The sequence below is a fragment of the Malurus melanocephalus genome, unplaced genomic scaffold, assembly GCF_030028575.1.
Source record: "Malurus melanocephalus ecotype Western Australia unplaced genomic scaffold, MMel_1.1 scaffold_265, whole genome shotgun sequence".
NCBI classification, from domain to species: Eukaryota; Metazoa; Chordata; class Aves; order Passeriformes; family Maluridae; genus Malurus; species Malurus melanocephalus.
The window spans coordinates 1,031,050-1,047,261 of record NW_026623497.1 but is presented as its reverse complement, the minus strand read 5'-3'; the positions used below and the strand labels follow the sequence as shown (position 1 = coordinate 1,047,261).

Here is a 16,212-nt window from a genome sequence, read left to right as displayed (position 1 = left end):
AGCCTGCAGGAAAAGCTGGGGTAGAAGAACCTCATAAAACAGAAGGTCATACTGTTCCCTACTCTGAATTGGAGGGGAGGGGAAAAAAAGAAGAAAAATGAAATCTTACTATGTGGTTTGGATAGTTGTGACTTGCAGATKTTTCAATTCACATTAGTGAGACTAATATGTATATATGGCAAAGGATTTAAGGATGATAAGACTGTAAGATTGAACACCAAGAGCCACATGGTGATATAAAAGTCTTCAACTATGCTTGCTTTAAAAGATAACATAACAGTGACGGAAAGAACTCAGGAGAGATGGGAAGTACACCAAACTCTCAACACTGAAGAATGGTGGGAAAAAAACCCACCAAAAAGAYTAAATAGAAACATAACTAACGTCACTGTGCCAGGGAGACCTAGGTTACAAACCATAATTTCATCAATAAATAATAAATTCAAGGTGAGGGATGTCAGTGTACTCCTTGGTGAAAGGACACCTCAGGTACCACAAGGTGACATAACAGTGCAGAGCAGCTGATGCTCTGTTCAGCTGCTTTGTACCCAGAAATCTTGGGCCCACAATTGTTGCTGTTAACAGAGTTCATTCACATTTATGCTGTTGAGATTTTGAGAGAACCCAGTGCACTGAATTTTGACCACGCTACAGACCTCATTTGTTCTTTGTCCTCCTGCCTTTCCAGCCATCACTATGCAAGCTGCAAAAAGATCCTTCAAGAAAATGCTAGAAGGCAGGGATTTTTGCCCTCCTTTTGTGTTCACACAATCCATGGTGAACAGGACAAAACAAAGAACAGATCAAAACAGAATCCTCATTTCTGGCATGAACAAGGCCAAGCATGGAGAATTTCAGTCACATGAGAATTTGTTTCTGTAAAGTACTGCATAACGATTATATAAAGAGGCTTTGATTACTGTAAAATTCAATGATACATGCATTTCTAACAGCACTGGAAATCCTAAATGATTACACAAGCCTTTCATGTTTATTCATCAAATATTTAAAATATAGCATAATACAAAACATTTAACTAGCTTACTCTGAGAGCAATTTACTATGCTCTTCTAGAAAAAATTTGCTCAAGAAGATAAAGTCTTATGTTACATCCAATGCAGTTGTTTCTAATGTAAATTTTTAATAGAATTATTTGCTCAATTTTAGTTTTTTAGTACAAAGTTYCAAATGTAAACATTAATTGGTACAGGCATGGCAGTAACTGTAAAAGACACTTTTGTGAGATACATGTTAAAAGAAGAAAAATCTGTTCTAATAGATTGAATTTGTTGTTTTCAATTTCACAGAACACTCACCCCAAAACTTCAAAAGAAAAATCTGTTTCCAACCTCTAAGTGCCTGTTTTCATAACACAAAAGCAAGAGCAGACTTACCTCTGCTCCGTGCCCCTTTCTTTTTATATTTTCAATCCTTATTGGATAGGTGCTTTGGTCTGTTTTATCTACAAAGGGTGTGTCATCTACCAAAAGGCTAGAAACACTTCAGAAGGAATAAAAGCAAGGAAGGAGARGTGCTGGGGTGACCCTGTGTTTCAGGGAGGTTTTGATGCCTAGAGCTTAATGATGGTGACAATAGGGTTGAGTGTTTGCAAGAAAGGGTTGGTGGGAAGGACAACAAGACACATAGACCAGGCAACCAGGATAAAGGAGGGGACAAAAAATTCTGTAAGCAGTTGGGAGAAAATGCACTATCAGTAGTCCTTGTTCTCAAGGTGGRACTTCAACTTACAGCATACCTGCTGGAAATTCAATCCAGCAGAGAGGAATTTGTCCAGGAGATTCCTAAAGTGGGGGAAAGAGACACTGCTGGCGCTGTTGGTGAGTGGGCCAACCAGGAATGGCAACTCACTGGACTCATTTGTGAAYCCATGAGGTCTGGTGGGTGATTGATGAGTTGGGTGCTTGGCCTTGGGCACAGTGATCACAAAATGATGAGTTTTCAATTGTCAGAAAAGGGGAGGGAGAGTAGACAGCGCTACAGATACTGCAACAATCATGCCTATGCTACTGAAATCCACAGCTGGTTAAAATAAAAACTACAGGAAATTATTATCATTTACTAATTAGTTCCTTTCTTTCTGAGCAATTTTCAAGGCAACCCTTTACACTCTTACAGAATATCATTGGTCTCATTCCTAGGTAGTTTTACAAATCTTTTTCAACATGTCAGCTCTTATAATGAACCTTTGCCTGATGTGAGGCAGCAGTAGCATTTGATTGGTGGAGTAGGCAGAAAAGAAAAGGAAAATGGAAAATTAACAAACAGCAGGTTACAATTTTCCCTGAAAATACAGCAGTAGGGAGGAATTTGTCTCAATAAGAAGAAAAAAAATAAATAAAAGGGTAGGAGAAAAAGTAGTAGATTGTTTCACAGGGAGAAAGATTTCTGCAAAGCCAAATCCTCCCATTGAATTTTCAAGGGTAATGTGCAAGGACCAGTAAAGTTACAAATGGACTTTAAGTCTCTACCTGTAACTTTAACCGTCTTGACACTTATCCTCAATTCTCTTAGAGATACACTAAGATATATGAAAGCTTTTTGTACCCTCAGCTACTTCAAAGAAAGGTTTTGTATCCGTATAAAGCCACAGGAAAGTCAGCAGTTTGAATTTCCCTTCATGTATCCAAGACTTCTAAAARATACTGAGAAATACTGACAATCTAGTGAGCAAGCTTAATAGAAGATTGAAACCTCAATGGTAATTTAAAGCYTAAGTAATCTAAAATTGCCATTTAACAACATATGTTCCAGTACCAAAATTGACCTTCTAGGCCCACTACTTCTAAAATTATCAAATTAATCTAATTTTATTCTCAGTGATTAAGCTGAAATTTGGGGAGTAAAAGAAGGAAGACCAAACTGTTGAATGTGTAATATTTCAACTGCTTTTTATACATCCAGTTTCCCCTTGCTCTCAGGAGATAACATTAGAGTGTCTGTTTGTAGCTTTCAGTATCACACMTGAATTCCAGTAGTGATATCCATCGAAAGGAGATTATCTTTGAAGGGGTGATGTGAAGATAAGATACAGAAAGTTCTCACYAGGTACAGAAAGCTGTTCCTGCCCTCTGCTCCCAGCACTTGCCTGTGTGTGCACCAAAAGGAGGTGGCTCAACTCACTGCATAGGAAGTTCAGAACTCTTGCTGTAGGGCACACAGATTCCAAACACAAAGCAAACACTGCTGGCTCCCAGATTAGCCACTAGGCTGCTCTTAAGGTAACAAATCCATCAGTTGTATGTTTTCTGTGGGTCTGCCATGCGGCAGTGGGACCTGACTTGTGCCAAGCAGTATTTTCACAGAGAATGAACCTGGCTTCAGCTCTAAAACTTGCTAAACCAAAGCAGGCTTAGCTGTGTGCCTACAAGAAAGGTAAGAACAAGTGTGCTTGTGCAAAAGTGGACAGAGGTAATTTCTGAACAGCTTATGAGCCAATAATTCTGATCTTWTTGGACAATGACTTACAGAACAGGCACAGTAATACAACAAAGCCAAAATTTGTAAAATCCTAAACACAGTGTAGCTCAAGCCAGGGAAACATAAATTTGCTCATGGCAATATGGGAAGAAAAACCTTTGTGATGAAGAAACAGATGTCACCATACATTTTTCATAGGATGGCATTACCCACCACTTTGTATGCATGGATATAATTAAATGATGTTTCATGAACACTCCAGCCACTTTATTCTAAGTATGCCAAAGTAAACTAGGAATACCACTGTCTTTCTTAAAAGTTTCTATTTACATAAAAACTTACAGTAACCAATCACTTAGAAAGACTAGGCAAAACAAAAAAACACCCTGTATCATTATATTTAAAAGCCTCAATTACAGAAAGTCTGACACAGGCAAGATATAATTATGATCAACACCAGACAGAGATGCATAAAAAGYGAAAAGTGCAGCCAGAACATTCAGTGTGTCAAGCACAGTGAATGTGATCCCAGCTGCACAGTATTTCAATATAATTAAACCACACTTCTTACATAATGTAAGCTAAATGACAGGCAAGAGTGAAGTAACTATCTGCTYTCTGCTACAGAAATACCAGCATTGAAAGGTTATTTTCAAGTCTTTTTTRAAAGAGCAGTGCCAAAAGTAAATTCAGGTTATTTCTCCATGAGGAGCATCCTTTTTCACTTTAAAATTATGACCTGTGAACCCTGTGTGCACAAACCACGCAGTATTTAGTCATTTTTGTATTACAGTAAAAATCCAGCAGTTTGAAAATGAGACCAAATTCTCTTGTACAGACGGAGTAAGGTTTAGGCAAAACCCAAGAAAACGCTTTACCCTGTGATGTACTCACTGCCATTTCCCCACCTTCTCTACAACCTTCTATTGTGGCAGAAAAATCCTGCTGAGTTTAACTAATGTGCAGAATTYACTCCTTACAGTTGTGTTTTAATGACAAGAAAAAGAAGAAAAGTAAAAGTATATATTTGTGATATTAGCTACTTTGAGCTTATTAGCTGAAGCCAGCAGTAGTACAGCCCTGATGTTGTGGGAATTATTATTGTGGCACAATTTCTGTAAAATCTCTCACAGTCAAACCCAAGGTTTATTTCTGCTATAAATGCCCAATTATATGAGCTGGTGGTCCTATAATAGCCCAGGAAGTTCAGCCTTGCAGAGCAGGGCATCCCCAGCAGGCCTGGATTGCCCTCCATTCCCAGCTGGATTCCCTGTGTGTTTGGAGGAATGGTGGGACTACTTTTGGCAGCCATAAGCTGTGGCAGCAGTTTTTGAGGAACAAGAAAGGCAGCTTTACTGTAGACAGGTCTTTACTGTAGACTGGAGAATCAGAACTATGACACCACAGCACCTGGAGCAGCTCTGCTGCCACAGGGACACATCCCAAGCATGGATGACTGTGCTGTTGTAGCTATGCTGGTAATGGTATCAAATTAKAACTCATTTAAATATGACTTTTATGAATCTACATAAACATCCAGACTCAAAAAATTTCACCTCAACTAATAGAAAGTGTGATGGCTTCTAATTATAAGAAAGGCAAGACATTTGATTTATTGTCACTGACATTCTAGCATGCAAACAGAGGTCCAAATATTGCCATTAATGAAGCTACAGTCAGGGTAGCGTGGGGTCATTCACATATGCTCAGTCCACCTTGATTTAAATCTTACATTCTATTTAATATTCTCTTACCTACATTCAGCTTTAGAATGGCTGAGTAATAAAAAACATTAAATGTATGTAAACCAGAGATGTTATTAATATTTTCCCCTACAAAAAGATATTCCTGAGTACAGATCTAGAATGTTTTGCATAGGAACAACATAAATGCTGTTACAAAAGAAAAAGGTATTGTCTCTTAGGATTTTTGAGCTACGTCAGTGGGATGCCCTGGGAGAGACTCGTGTCCTTACAGTTGTAAGGAACAGTTACAGAAAGTAACTGCAGTTTTTTACAGGTTTTCAAAGAGCTTATCAAATTACATTCATTCTCTAAGCTGGATCTTCTCCTGCATAAGTGGCAGTAGAGAAGCCTGCAGCTAGAAAAGGTACAGGGAAGAGTGCTCTGAAACCATTCCACTCCTATCACTTACAGAGACGATATTATTTTCCATCATGTGTCAGTCAGAATGAAACTGGAAGGGAAGGCAAAGTCCAACTCCATTCCCTCAATGCCTGTTACCTGTCCACAGGTGACAACTGCTGAATACACAGCAGATCCCATTTTAACACCCTGTTGTCTAATCCATAACCAAAAATTAAAATATAGACATTACAAAACTGCACATACATGCTCCTTCCTTGGTTACTCTTAAACAGAGAATAAATCCAGGTTCTATGCCTAAAATATTCCACACATTCCCGTGAAAGAGCACAGTGTGGGCACAGAACCGACCTGTTGGCCCACAAGGGTCGAAAATGTAAACAAACACAWCAATAWTTTTCTACCAGAAAAAAATTACGAGCTCTCTAAACACAGAACTTTACTTTTGCAAGCAGTTCAAAGACAGTCTCAAGTTTTAAATTATGCCTTTAATTTCCTTCTTATGGATAATGAACACATATACAGTCAGGACATAAGYTTGCACTTGCTTTAATCATGCTGAGTGCCAACTACAGATATGTAAAGACAATTCAGCTAATTTAGTACAGGTGTCAAGGGCCATTTTTGATGCCCAAGAGGAAACTATCAGCTGGACTCCAGCTGCCACAGAAGAAAAACACACATCTCCCATAGGTCCTGTGATGACATCTAGCTCTGTAAGGCTGTCTTAGATCACCTGGAGCACATAAAACAGCACTCAAGCTCTGTATTTGGCAGTTTAAACACTCAGAATGTCCCACTGACCTCCATCTATCAGCACAAATGAGTAACTTTCCAAGAATAAAAAGCTGACTCTGTATCCAAGAATGTAGAACACCAGAACCCCAAATGATTCACCTTTAGAAGTGACTCTGTAGRGCTTGGACTCTTACAAATCAATAACAGAAGCAGTGACAGAAAAGCTGAACACAAGTATCACCACACAAGAGATTAAAATAAAAGGTGATTAGCTCTCTCCCAAATTAAAGGCTCTGCTGTCATTTTGGTTTGTGCACATAAGTGCACAACAACATTATAAAATAATGTTAATATTAAAATATTAAAAATAAAACATTATCAGAAATATATTTCTCAAAAATTATTCCCAATGGTATTATCTCAGTCTATTCCATGTGCTCTCCACCCTCAAAATGCACACCAGAGCAATCCTTTATTTGCCAGGAATATCTGTGCCGATTCATATAACCAATTAAAAAGCCATTATCAAAGTACCCATCTCAAGTGCAGGGCTCTCTTTCTCTAATCTCTCACATAACAACAACAGAGAAAGTGGACTTAAGGCACGACAAAACCAACCTTACCTCAACCTATCGCCCCAATTTGCTAAAGAGAGCCAAAGAACAACACGGCGAGAAACTTGTTCCTTATTAAGATCTATGCAAGAAATGAAGCAAGGCACTTACCGTGTCCTGGGATTTATCTTTGACATCATAGACTGTTAGTTTTATTTTAGTTTCCTCATAGATGGGATATTCCGGTGGGAATGTCACACCAGTCAAAAACAGTGGATCTTTTGTACCCTGTGTAATACAAGTAAACATTCAGTAAGATAACAGCTGTGCAATGTGTAGGATGTCAGTATCAAAGCACAGAAACCTAAAAGGTGTCAGCTGTCTATAGCAGAGAGATGGGAACAGCTCAGTGCTATTACCCAATCAATAAGAAAAACAAACTGCTTTAAAACTTTATCAGGAAAACTGAAAACAAACAAGCAAAAACCAAACAAAACCACAACAACTTCCTGGAAAGTTTTTTTTTTAACTGGGAAGGATGTGAAGTGCTTCTGAAGCAGAACCTAGCAACACATTTTTAACAGCTCAGCCAGTATCAGGCTTTGGAATACAACCTGTAATAACCAAACCCTTTCTTACTCCTACAACTTTCTGAAATTACCACAATTTCATCTTAATTTAAACAAACCAGAGATTTAACTTGCACATACATACAAAATAGAGCAATCTTCATTAAGMCACAATAATAAGTGCATAGAAATGCTACAGAGACTCTCAGTATTATGTTAAGGATACTGATTTGTGGGGGGGGGGGGAAGATTGAAATACTCATCTTTAGGTAGTAGAGCAATAAAAAACATTCCTGTGCTTTGAAACATTATGATTATRCCCAAAAGCTGTACACAGAAGTAACTATACCATAGCTAAAGATATATAATTAAATGAATCGTACAAAATGTTGTTTTATAATTTCTTAGTTTTTAATTATACTTAATTTCCAAAGATTGCTGGGCACAGATCTTTAAATTTTCTATTAAGAAAAAAAAAAAAAAAAAGGATTGCGGGTGATAAAGGCAATTTATCTATCTTAAAGAAATAACTTTCTGTGACCCTGCCTTCTCCTCCACCAAAGCTTAACTACAAAGCTGAGAGCCTTGACAAAACAAATTCAGGAATTTATTGAAGTCTAGCACATTGTGTTAAGAAATGCATCAACTTCTACCAAAAAAAAAAATAAAGTTATCTATTCATCTTTTGCACGACATCATTCCAGACAGTCTGCAATGAAACATCCTGATCAGACACAAGATATTTGAATWAAGCAGTTTCAGGATGGTTGAGGGCTGAAACCATAATAATTTAATTAGTATGCTGGTTGAGAGTAATCACACAAAGAGCTCATGAAATATTTTCATTGTATTTAACAGTTAAAACAACCCTCTGGYGAAATCATGTGTGTGTTTACAATGAGACTTCCCTGCTCTTAATGAGTCTCTCCACTGAGTTGAGCAAGTTACACCTACATTGCTCACCCTTCATTTTCTCTGAACCATTTTTGCTGTTTCTGACACTGATGCTTACAGGGCAAAGTGAGGACTAGCAAAGCAGCTTCAGACAACTTTTCTTGCAATGTATGATGCAAGCTACTGATTATTTTATATAAAGTCACAGACATTACATACACAGATTCTTTTCCCAAATTATAGCAGTAAGGTAATGCTTTTCAAATTGCAAAAGCATTAAATCTCCAATGGGAAAAAATAGAACAAGAAACAAATAGAATAAGACCACATAATACACCTATGTTTTTCTGCAATTTAAAAATACTTTCCAAACTCCCTGTACCCTTAATTTAGTTTTAYTTTGCATTGCCTTGTCCCTTCATGAGAGCAACTATTCTCTATTTYGTTCTAAACCTGTGTCTGGAGAACTGGAATATTCTCCATGCCTCTACTTGGAACAACAGGGCTTTCATGAAAAGCCAAGTTAATTTCTGTTTGTCCTGGTTAAATGCCAAGAACTACAGCACACTTAGGTATGCTTTACTAACTGCCAGAGTGCCCTTKTCTTACTTAAGACCGTGCACTAACTTGTTTTATTCCTCATTCACTTTCTAAGGAAGAAATGAGCGATTCATTAATCAACATGTTAATTGAATAAGAGAGACTCTCACCTCCACGATTTCAGTGCTTGAATACCGTGTCAAAATGTGCTCTGCTGGATGCACCACTGAGACTTGGATAAACGTGTTCAGCTTCCGATCACGGGTAGCAGCCACTAGATCCTTGCATGCTGGAGACAGTAGAAAATAAAAATGAAATACGCAGAAGCAAACTCCAGGAAAATGCTGTCACAGGCACAGGACAAAGCAGACCACACTCCGGCTCCAGATTAAATCTCCAGAGACAAGTYGATTTAACAGAGGAAGTCCCTTGGAAGTAACCTACAGAAATAGGAAGTCACATGCTGCAGAACTGAGCTGAGATCTCRTTTCCACTAAAAATACTTGCAGCTTCTGCAAAGCTCCCTGCCAGAGGCTCGYCAGGTCCAGTCCACGAGCGTGCGTGCGCATACGGGCACATTTACACACGCTGCTGTAGCACTTAATTTTACGTAAGCACTCATTTAATTTGCCCACAAAATCTCTCTTAGAAGCCTTATTGGATCCTCTCTTGTCTGACGATTTTTCCAGTTACACAACCGTTCCAAACACGTTCTAAACCAGCTAATTGCTATCAGTGGTTAGGTTGTTTATAAAGTTTGTCACTCCTTGTGAACTTCCTAGCAGATCTCATTGTCAGGTATAAATCCACACACGTGAAAGCAGACAGCAACATAAACAATTCTTTTGTCAGTGACTGGTATTTAAATGAGAATTGCATTCTGCCTACATATTATCATTATTAAAACTCAGTCCACCTAACAGAAAAATTCAGTTCAGGTTTAATAATTCATTTTTATCCTGGGCTCAGAGTCGTGCAGGTGACTGAGTTCATTCTTTATGCTAACCCACCTCATGCCTTTGAACAGAAAGGATGAAAACACCAAAGAAAAAGGAGGAGGAAATAAATAAATGCATCATTAGRTGCTCTGCAGAAGGGACACAAATTAATGGGGCATGCATTGGCTCCAAAGTAAAACCCATCCACCTTCTTCTTTTCCCTAAGGAATATACAACAGTGAACACTGCGGTGGGATCTATCCAGTGCTTTCTGCAGGGTAAGAAACTACCCTGGGACCTCAGAAACCTGAGGGAAGCAAAGAAAATTCTACKGTTTCATACAGGGTAATTGTCAAGAAAGAGCTGAGGGTATTTTCTATGAGCCACTGCCTACCAGGGGCTTCCTCAAGTGTGGCTGACCTTTAGCTTTTTAAAAGGTGACTCAGCTTATCCTCACAGCAAGCAAACTCGGTCTGAGGAGAAGCCAARTCTAGAAAATCTCTGATACATACAAAAGGCCAACTCAGCTTGTTTTATACCTTTTTTTTCCTTTGGGTTTGAACCTGCTCCTGTTGTAAATAAAAGGAAAACCGACTGAAGGTTTTTCAGCACTCTTTTATTACAGTTAAAAGGGACAGGRAGGAGGTTAAATCTAACCTTCAGAGATTAAAGTTTTTGCATTAGTCCAAATTGCCAATGAAATCTCCTGGTACACAATCTCAAACGGACCCTATTAGAATTTGGTGAGAAAAGTGGAATAGGCATAAAAGTTTGTGCATAATGAAGTCTTTATGAAATAGCTGATGTAACAGCACAAGGCTCAAACATCAAGTTGCCAGGAAGCTCTTGGTGCAAAGACTCACCACATTATTAAAATTACTGAATATTAGCACTATTTGACATCACCTGGAACGTTACATGAGTAGACTTACTGAAAAGCAGTTGCCAAAGCACAAAAGGTTGGGCAGACACCAACCCATTTGACTTTGGTCTCTCTAAAGCTGATCATAGAATTAGTACCAGATCACTGAGATTTCCAAATACAACCATTTCCCCCCACAAAACCTGATCTCATGCCACTATACAACCCTTATATATTGCATCCTATAATCATTTTTTAGAATGTAGCAGTTTCAGAGGAATGGCAACAGAGCTCCTGTTCACTATCAGAAACTGTAACAGAGAGACAGTCAAATTTTTCACACCCACCACAAAGGAAGGTTAGCCAACTCACAGTTCAATTGAATACAACAAAAAAAGAGAAAAAACAAAGGGACACAGACACTTTGGAAAATTAATTTAGATCTGAAAAAAAAAAACCCCACTGCCTGTGACTGACAGGGACCTTACAGCTGAACTCTTGCAAAAAGTACTAACGCATGATGAATGGAGGCAAAACCCCCACAAATAATAGTTTGATCTACTTGTGGATTGTCTCAAATATATTATCAAGATGTGACAAAGTCTTTTAGCTGGCAAGAGCACAGGCTTTTATCCTATTGAGAAACCTTTAACAATAGGAAGAAGATTTGCACTAAGTGGTCACCACCTTGGTGCTATCTGAGCATAGGAGACAATTCATTTTTGTGACAGTACAGCAATCCCGTATTAGATCATTTTTCCTGTAAAAAGGTGGCTTAGCAGCATGATCTTGCATTTCATTGGATAGAGTTGACAGGAAAATAACTCATCTGCATATCTCCAGTAGGGAGGAWCAGCACAAAGCATCAGAACTCTTTGGGAGACAATGGTGCAGAAGGATAAATGAAATTAAATGAAACCTGCATTTACTTTGATGACAGTGTTATTTATCTCTATTGTGACWCTGGGCTACTGCTGTTCACAACTTGCCTTTCAGTCAGAGAGGATGTTCAATAAAGTTGCCCCAGTAAAGAACACAGAATTTGTCAGTTTGAGTCACAGTGCATCACTTCCCTTCAAAACAGCCCAAATGAAAAGTTTAATGAAACAAAAGGACTACTTTAAGCTGATACCAAAGAATAAAAGCTTGTTATATCCTGTTCACAGTCTGGCAAGCTTCAGATCCCCATGCTGCATTATTACCCTTTGAACTGATTTTACTGTCAGTATCTCCAAAAACCTCAGGTCTTCAAAGAAACAAAGTGGCCAAAGTGAAACATGACAGGGTTATGACAGCAGAAGACCAGCTATATGGTTATATATATCTAACCATATGTGTAGGGCATTATTGGCACACTGCTCAAGCAGAAATTGATGAAAACATGAGCATGAAAGGCATTCTGAGGCTGTTTCTTTAACTGCAAACACAGAGCTGTGAGAGAGCAGGTAACAACAACAACAACACACTTCCCACCACAACCCTGCACACCCCAGGTCATGTCACTGCTCAACACTCCACCATGCCCGAATTCATTCTGGAAAATTCATCAACAGAACTCAGTGAAATGAAGCGGCAGCTTGTACTTACATGCCAAAAGTATATGAATCTACTCATTGTGACTGTTGACTCAGTGTGTAAAAGCCTGAGTCATCCATTCCCCTGGTGATCCCACCTCTGCTGAGCCTATCAGCGTACAAYGAATGTTTAAGGAAGAACTGCTTCAGGAATAATTTATGCTTTAATATCAACAAAGAAAATAGTTAAGATAGCAGAAGAAACAAATCCTCTCCTGATATTTCACTGTTCTCTTTGCTCTTTGTCCTTCTCTGTGTGTGTGTGTGTGCCCAGGTAAAGAAGGGAAAGACAGGTTGCTGTTTCCTCATGGGATCATGGAGGATTTTTTGAAAATGTTACCTCTATATAGGAAGAGAGTACAGAAAGAAAAACTAAAAAAACCCATTTACTATATAACAGTAAGAAGAAAGGAAACAAACAAAACCCCAGAATAGAAATAGCCTGGAAATTCTTCAWCTACCTTCYSTGAAACTATAACACTTCTGACCGGGCACTYAGCACTCTGCTCCAAGCACAAGCCCACTGGAGCCAAAAGGAATTCATCTGGCAGAGAAACAGGATGATGCAGCATCTCCCAGAACTAAAAAAGATCCAGTAGCTAGAACAAACAACATGGGCAGTGGGAATGAAAGACATCTCCAGCTCAGAGTTCAGAGAGATGTTTGGGAAAYGAGCCAAGGATGAGCCCAAAAATTGGGAAATGGCATTGAAACTGAATTGTTTATTTTTGCAGCTGGGGAATATTACAGTATATTGGTGAATGTCATCTCATACTCTGGATTTATACAATGCTTGTATTAGCCTACATGACAGTCTGCAAAGTTCTTTCTTTAACCTTCAGTGACAGAAACACCATTTCCCACAGCTTCATTYCTTCCCATATTCCAAACAAAAACAGATTCCAAGGGGCTGTCTAGGAGCAGGAATTAACCACACTGCCCTGTTGTCTCCAGGGCAYGCTATTTTGTACACTGTCAAAACAACAGAAAATTAGTGGTATCTGAAGACAAGGAGCATGGGGAAAGCCTGTGTCTCACACGCCTGTATATATGTGAGTGTAATGTTCAAATTTTTATTCATTTCATTGACAATGCTGCCACATTATTTTCCCAAAGCAGCTCAGATTATAAATAATAASGCACAGTCTGTCTTGATAAACTAATTAAGTGAGGTGTAGCTATTCCTAGGTGGACAAAAGGATGTGTTAAATAAGGGAACACCACACACAGACCTGTGCTACAAACAGAACACTGAACAGCGCACAGCCTGCCTCCCTCCACCCTGGGAGGTGTTGGGGAGGGCAGGGAGGTGTAAGAGAACAAAGTGCACATCACCACTGCTTCTGTGTCCTCTAAAAAGGAATACCTTCAGTCAGGCATGTGCAAAAGCTTAGGAATAATCCAGCTTTGGAACACACAGGAAAGTTTTGGCCATCCTTTTGAATTAAGAACACAAACGCAAGTGTGAGAGAGCTGAAGACTGAACAGCAATGGGTTCTCTTCATGGCAAAACACACCTAAAAGCAAATGAGATGAACATTTGAGGATGGGCATTAGCACAGAATGATGTTAATTAGCACACCTGCTATATAATAAAACTCATTAATTGGTTTATTGTAAATACTACTAACGAGTTCTCATGCCTGCGCCAGCAGGAATGCTTCAGTTTGCTGATGGGAACAGAAAGGGACAGAAAGAGCAGAGAAGTTGCTCCCACAACAATTTGCAATGTGGACTCCTGGAACAATTCACCATGCGACACTAAATATCAAAGGATGTGGCCACAAAAATTATAAAGGTCCATGCTGTCCCAGAATGAGGGCASAGTGACATAGCCATGCAACAGGTACACACAAGAAGGGACACTCTAATTGTGGCTGAAATGGATGCTCAGACTCAGGTAAACTCTACAATGAAAAGAAACTCTACAGAGAAAAATACATTTGGAGCACATATACAAATAAGTAAAGATCCACTGATTTTTACCTAAGAAGACTTTCAATATTACTGTTTCTGTCTCCGGGGATGAGAGGCTTCTATAAAAATAATGTATCTGTTCTCTGGAATGTACAGCTGGTTGCTAAAGTAACCTACTTATATTTTCAAGGAAATGCACATACATAAAACAATTAGTATCCTTCAGGGATGGCTGTAATAAACAGCAGGAAGAAAATTTCTACCAGCAATCCAAGGAGAAAGATGACAGGGAAGTCTTACCAAATGAAGCATAAAAAAAAGATATCTCTATGGCTCTCTACAAGTACAGGTTTTGGGGGGATAAACCTCCACAAACACCAAACAATATTAGCAGTACTAACTGCAAATAATACCAGTGTGCTGCCCAGAAAAACATCAATCATTACCCACTTAATTTGCARCTAAAAGAACATGATTATTTATGAGTCACTGAAATAAGATACACATGAATGCTGCTGGGGGCAAATGCTGTATGCTGATAGAGGGTAGGGATAAGTGAYCATGCCCACAAGCCAGCTGCACTCATCAACTTATTTGCAGATGAAGTGATAAATCTGGTTAGAATTACCACCGTGAAAATCAGAAGTGATCTGTTTCAGAGCAGGGTCTGTGTGAGTGTGGGGGATGTAGCTGCAAAGGGGCTTTGATCCCAGCTCAGGTGGTGGAGTGTGACCTGGATGGTCAGACAGGGAASTTTCCTTTGCAAAGCAAAGGCTTAGGCTGCAGCTTTTCACTGCCACTGCCAGCATTTCCTGAGCAGGGGTTTCAATTCTTCTGACATGCTAGAACAGGMCTATTTCCTCTAAGAGCTTTGCTATTTAGCCTGGACAACCCCAGATACTTAGGGGTTTAAGTATGATAGATGCAAGAGGCTCAGGAAACAGGCTGACTGGATCAACACCCAGCTCACAGGCAGATTTGCACTGCAGGAGCAAATGCACAGTTACACGTGTTTGCTATCCATCCCCAGCTATTTACATTTGCTGGGCATTGATCCGCTGCTAGCGACAGACAATCTGTTCCAGCACACTCACAATCCTGCCCCAGCTTTATTTACACTTGTGCAGAGCTGAATTCCATCACCTCCRTGCTCTAGACTTCAGCTACACAACAGCAACAAGGTCATGGGAGAGAACTTCCAGCTTGACTTAGAAAAGCTGGTTTCTTAAGTTATGAAACAAATTGCTCTTGCTCAATGTTTTTAAACGCCTTTGATTTTTGAAAATGTGTCTRAGAATATATGTGTTCCTGTGTATGTCTTTCAAGTAGTTAGCAAAATGTAATTTTCCCCAAAAAGCCTGCATTTCCTCCCTGAGCACGCGGTGACTCTAACAGAAAACTCTCTCAGACATGTTGCAGCAGTCCCGTGACAGCAAAGCAGACCTCTAGCTGTTTGCTTCAGATTCTCAATTATCCTCTTTACCTTCTGTTCAAAACTATTCTGCTCATGGCACCACCTCTTAATGATATTTAGGCTCTGACCTTCAGTTTTCTAGTGAGAGAAATGAAGAAAGAAGCGGGGAGGAGGAGGGAAGGGCATGAAGCATTACAAAAACTTGTGCACTACTACACTCCAAAATACATTCATATCGAAATAAATTTTGATACTGCTATTCCAAGGCTGCAATTTATTTTGGTGTTGTTGGTATTTCAGGATACCACAGAAGGGCTTAAATCTCATGGGAACAGGGCTAAATACCATTCTCCCCCTCACTTTTTCCTAACATTGTCATATTGGGTATCGAATGAAGAAGTAACTTTGATGCAATTTCTCTCACAGATTTCTCATTCTTCAAAAAATACAGGGGCTACAAGTTAAATACTAGATGAAGAACCAGAAGAGCTGCAAATGGTAAGCAGACTTCCTTATTCTTTGAACTATGACTTTCTTTATACCATAAGCTCATAGAACACAACTAGAACCCGTTTCTTCAGATTTTACAAATAAAATATATTCTGCCGGTTCCTAACATTTTCCATCTCTTTGGAAATAAAATAAGTGCAAAAAAAAAAAAAAAAAAAA

The 16,212-nt window shown here is 39.1% G+C and overlaps 1 protein-coding gene across 1 annotated transcript in view; it reads right to left on the bottom strand.

Annotated features, from left to right (window-relative positions):
• LOC130579274 (type II inositol 3,4-bisphosphate 4-phosphatase-like) overlaps positions 1-16,212 on the bottom strand; it is a 147,874-nt gene that overhangs the window by 7,358 nt on the left and 124,304 nt on the right. The window contains exons 6-7 of the mRNA XM_057375935.1: positions 9,009-9,127; positions 7,007-7,123 (exon numbers count right to left, since the gene is read on the bottom strand). Of these exons, the coding sequence (XP_057231918.1) occupies positions 7,007-7,123; positions 9,009-9,127 (236 nt within the window). The remainder of the gene's footprint in view (positions 1-7,006; positions 7,124-9,008; positions 9,128-16,212) is intronic.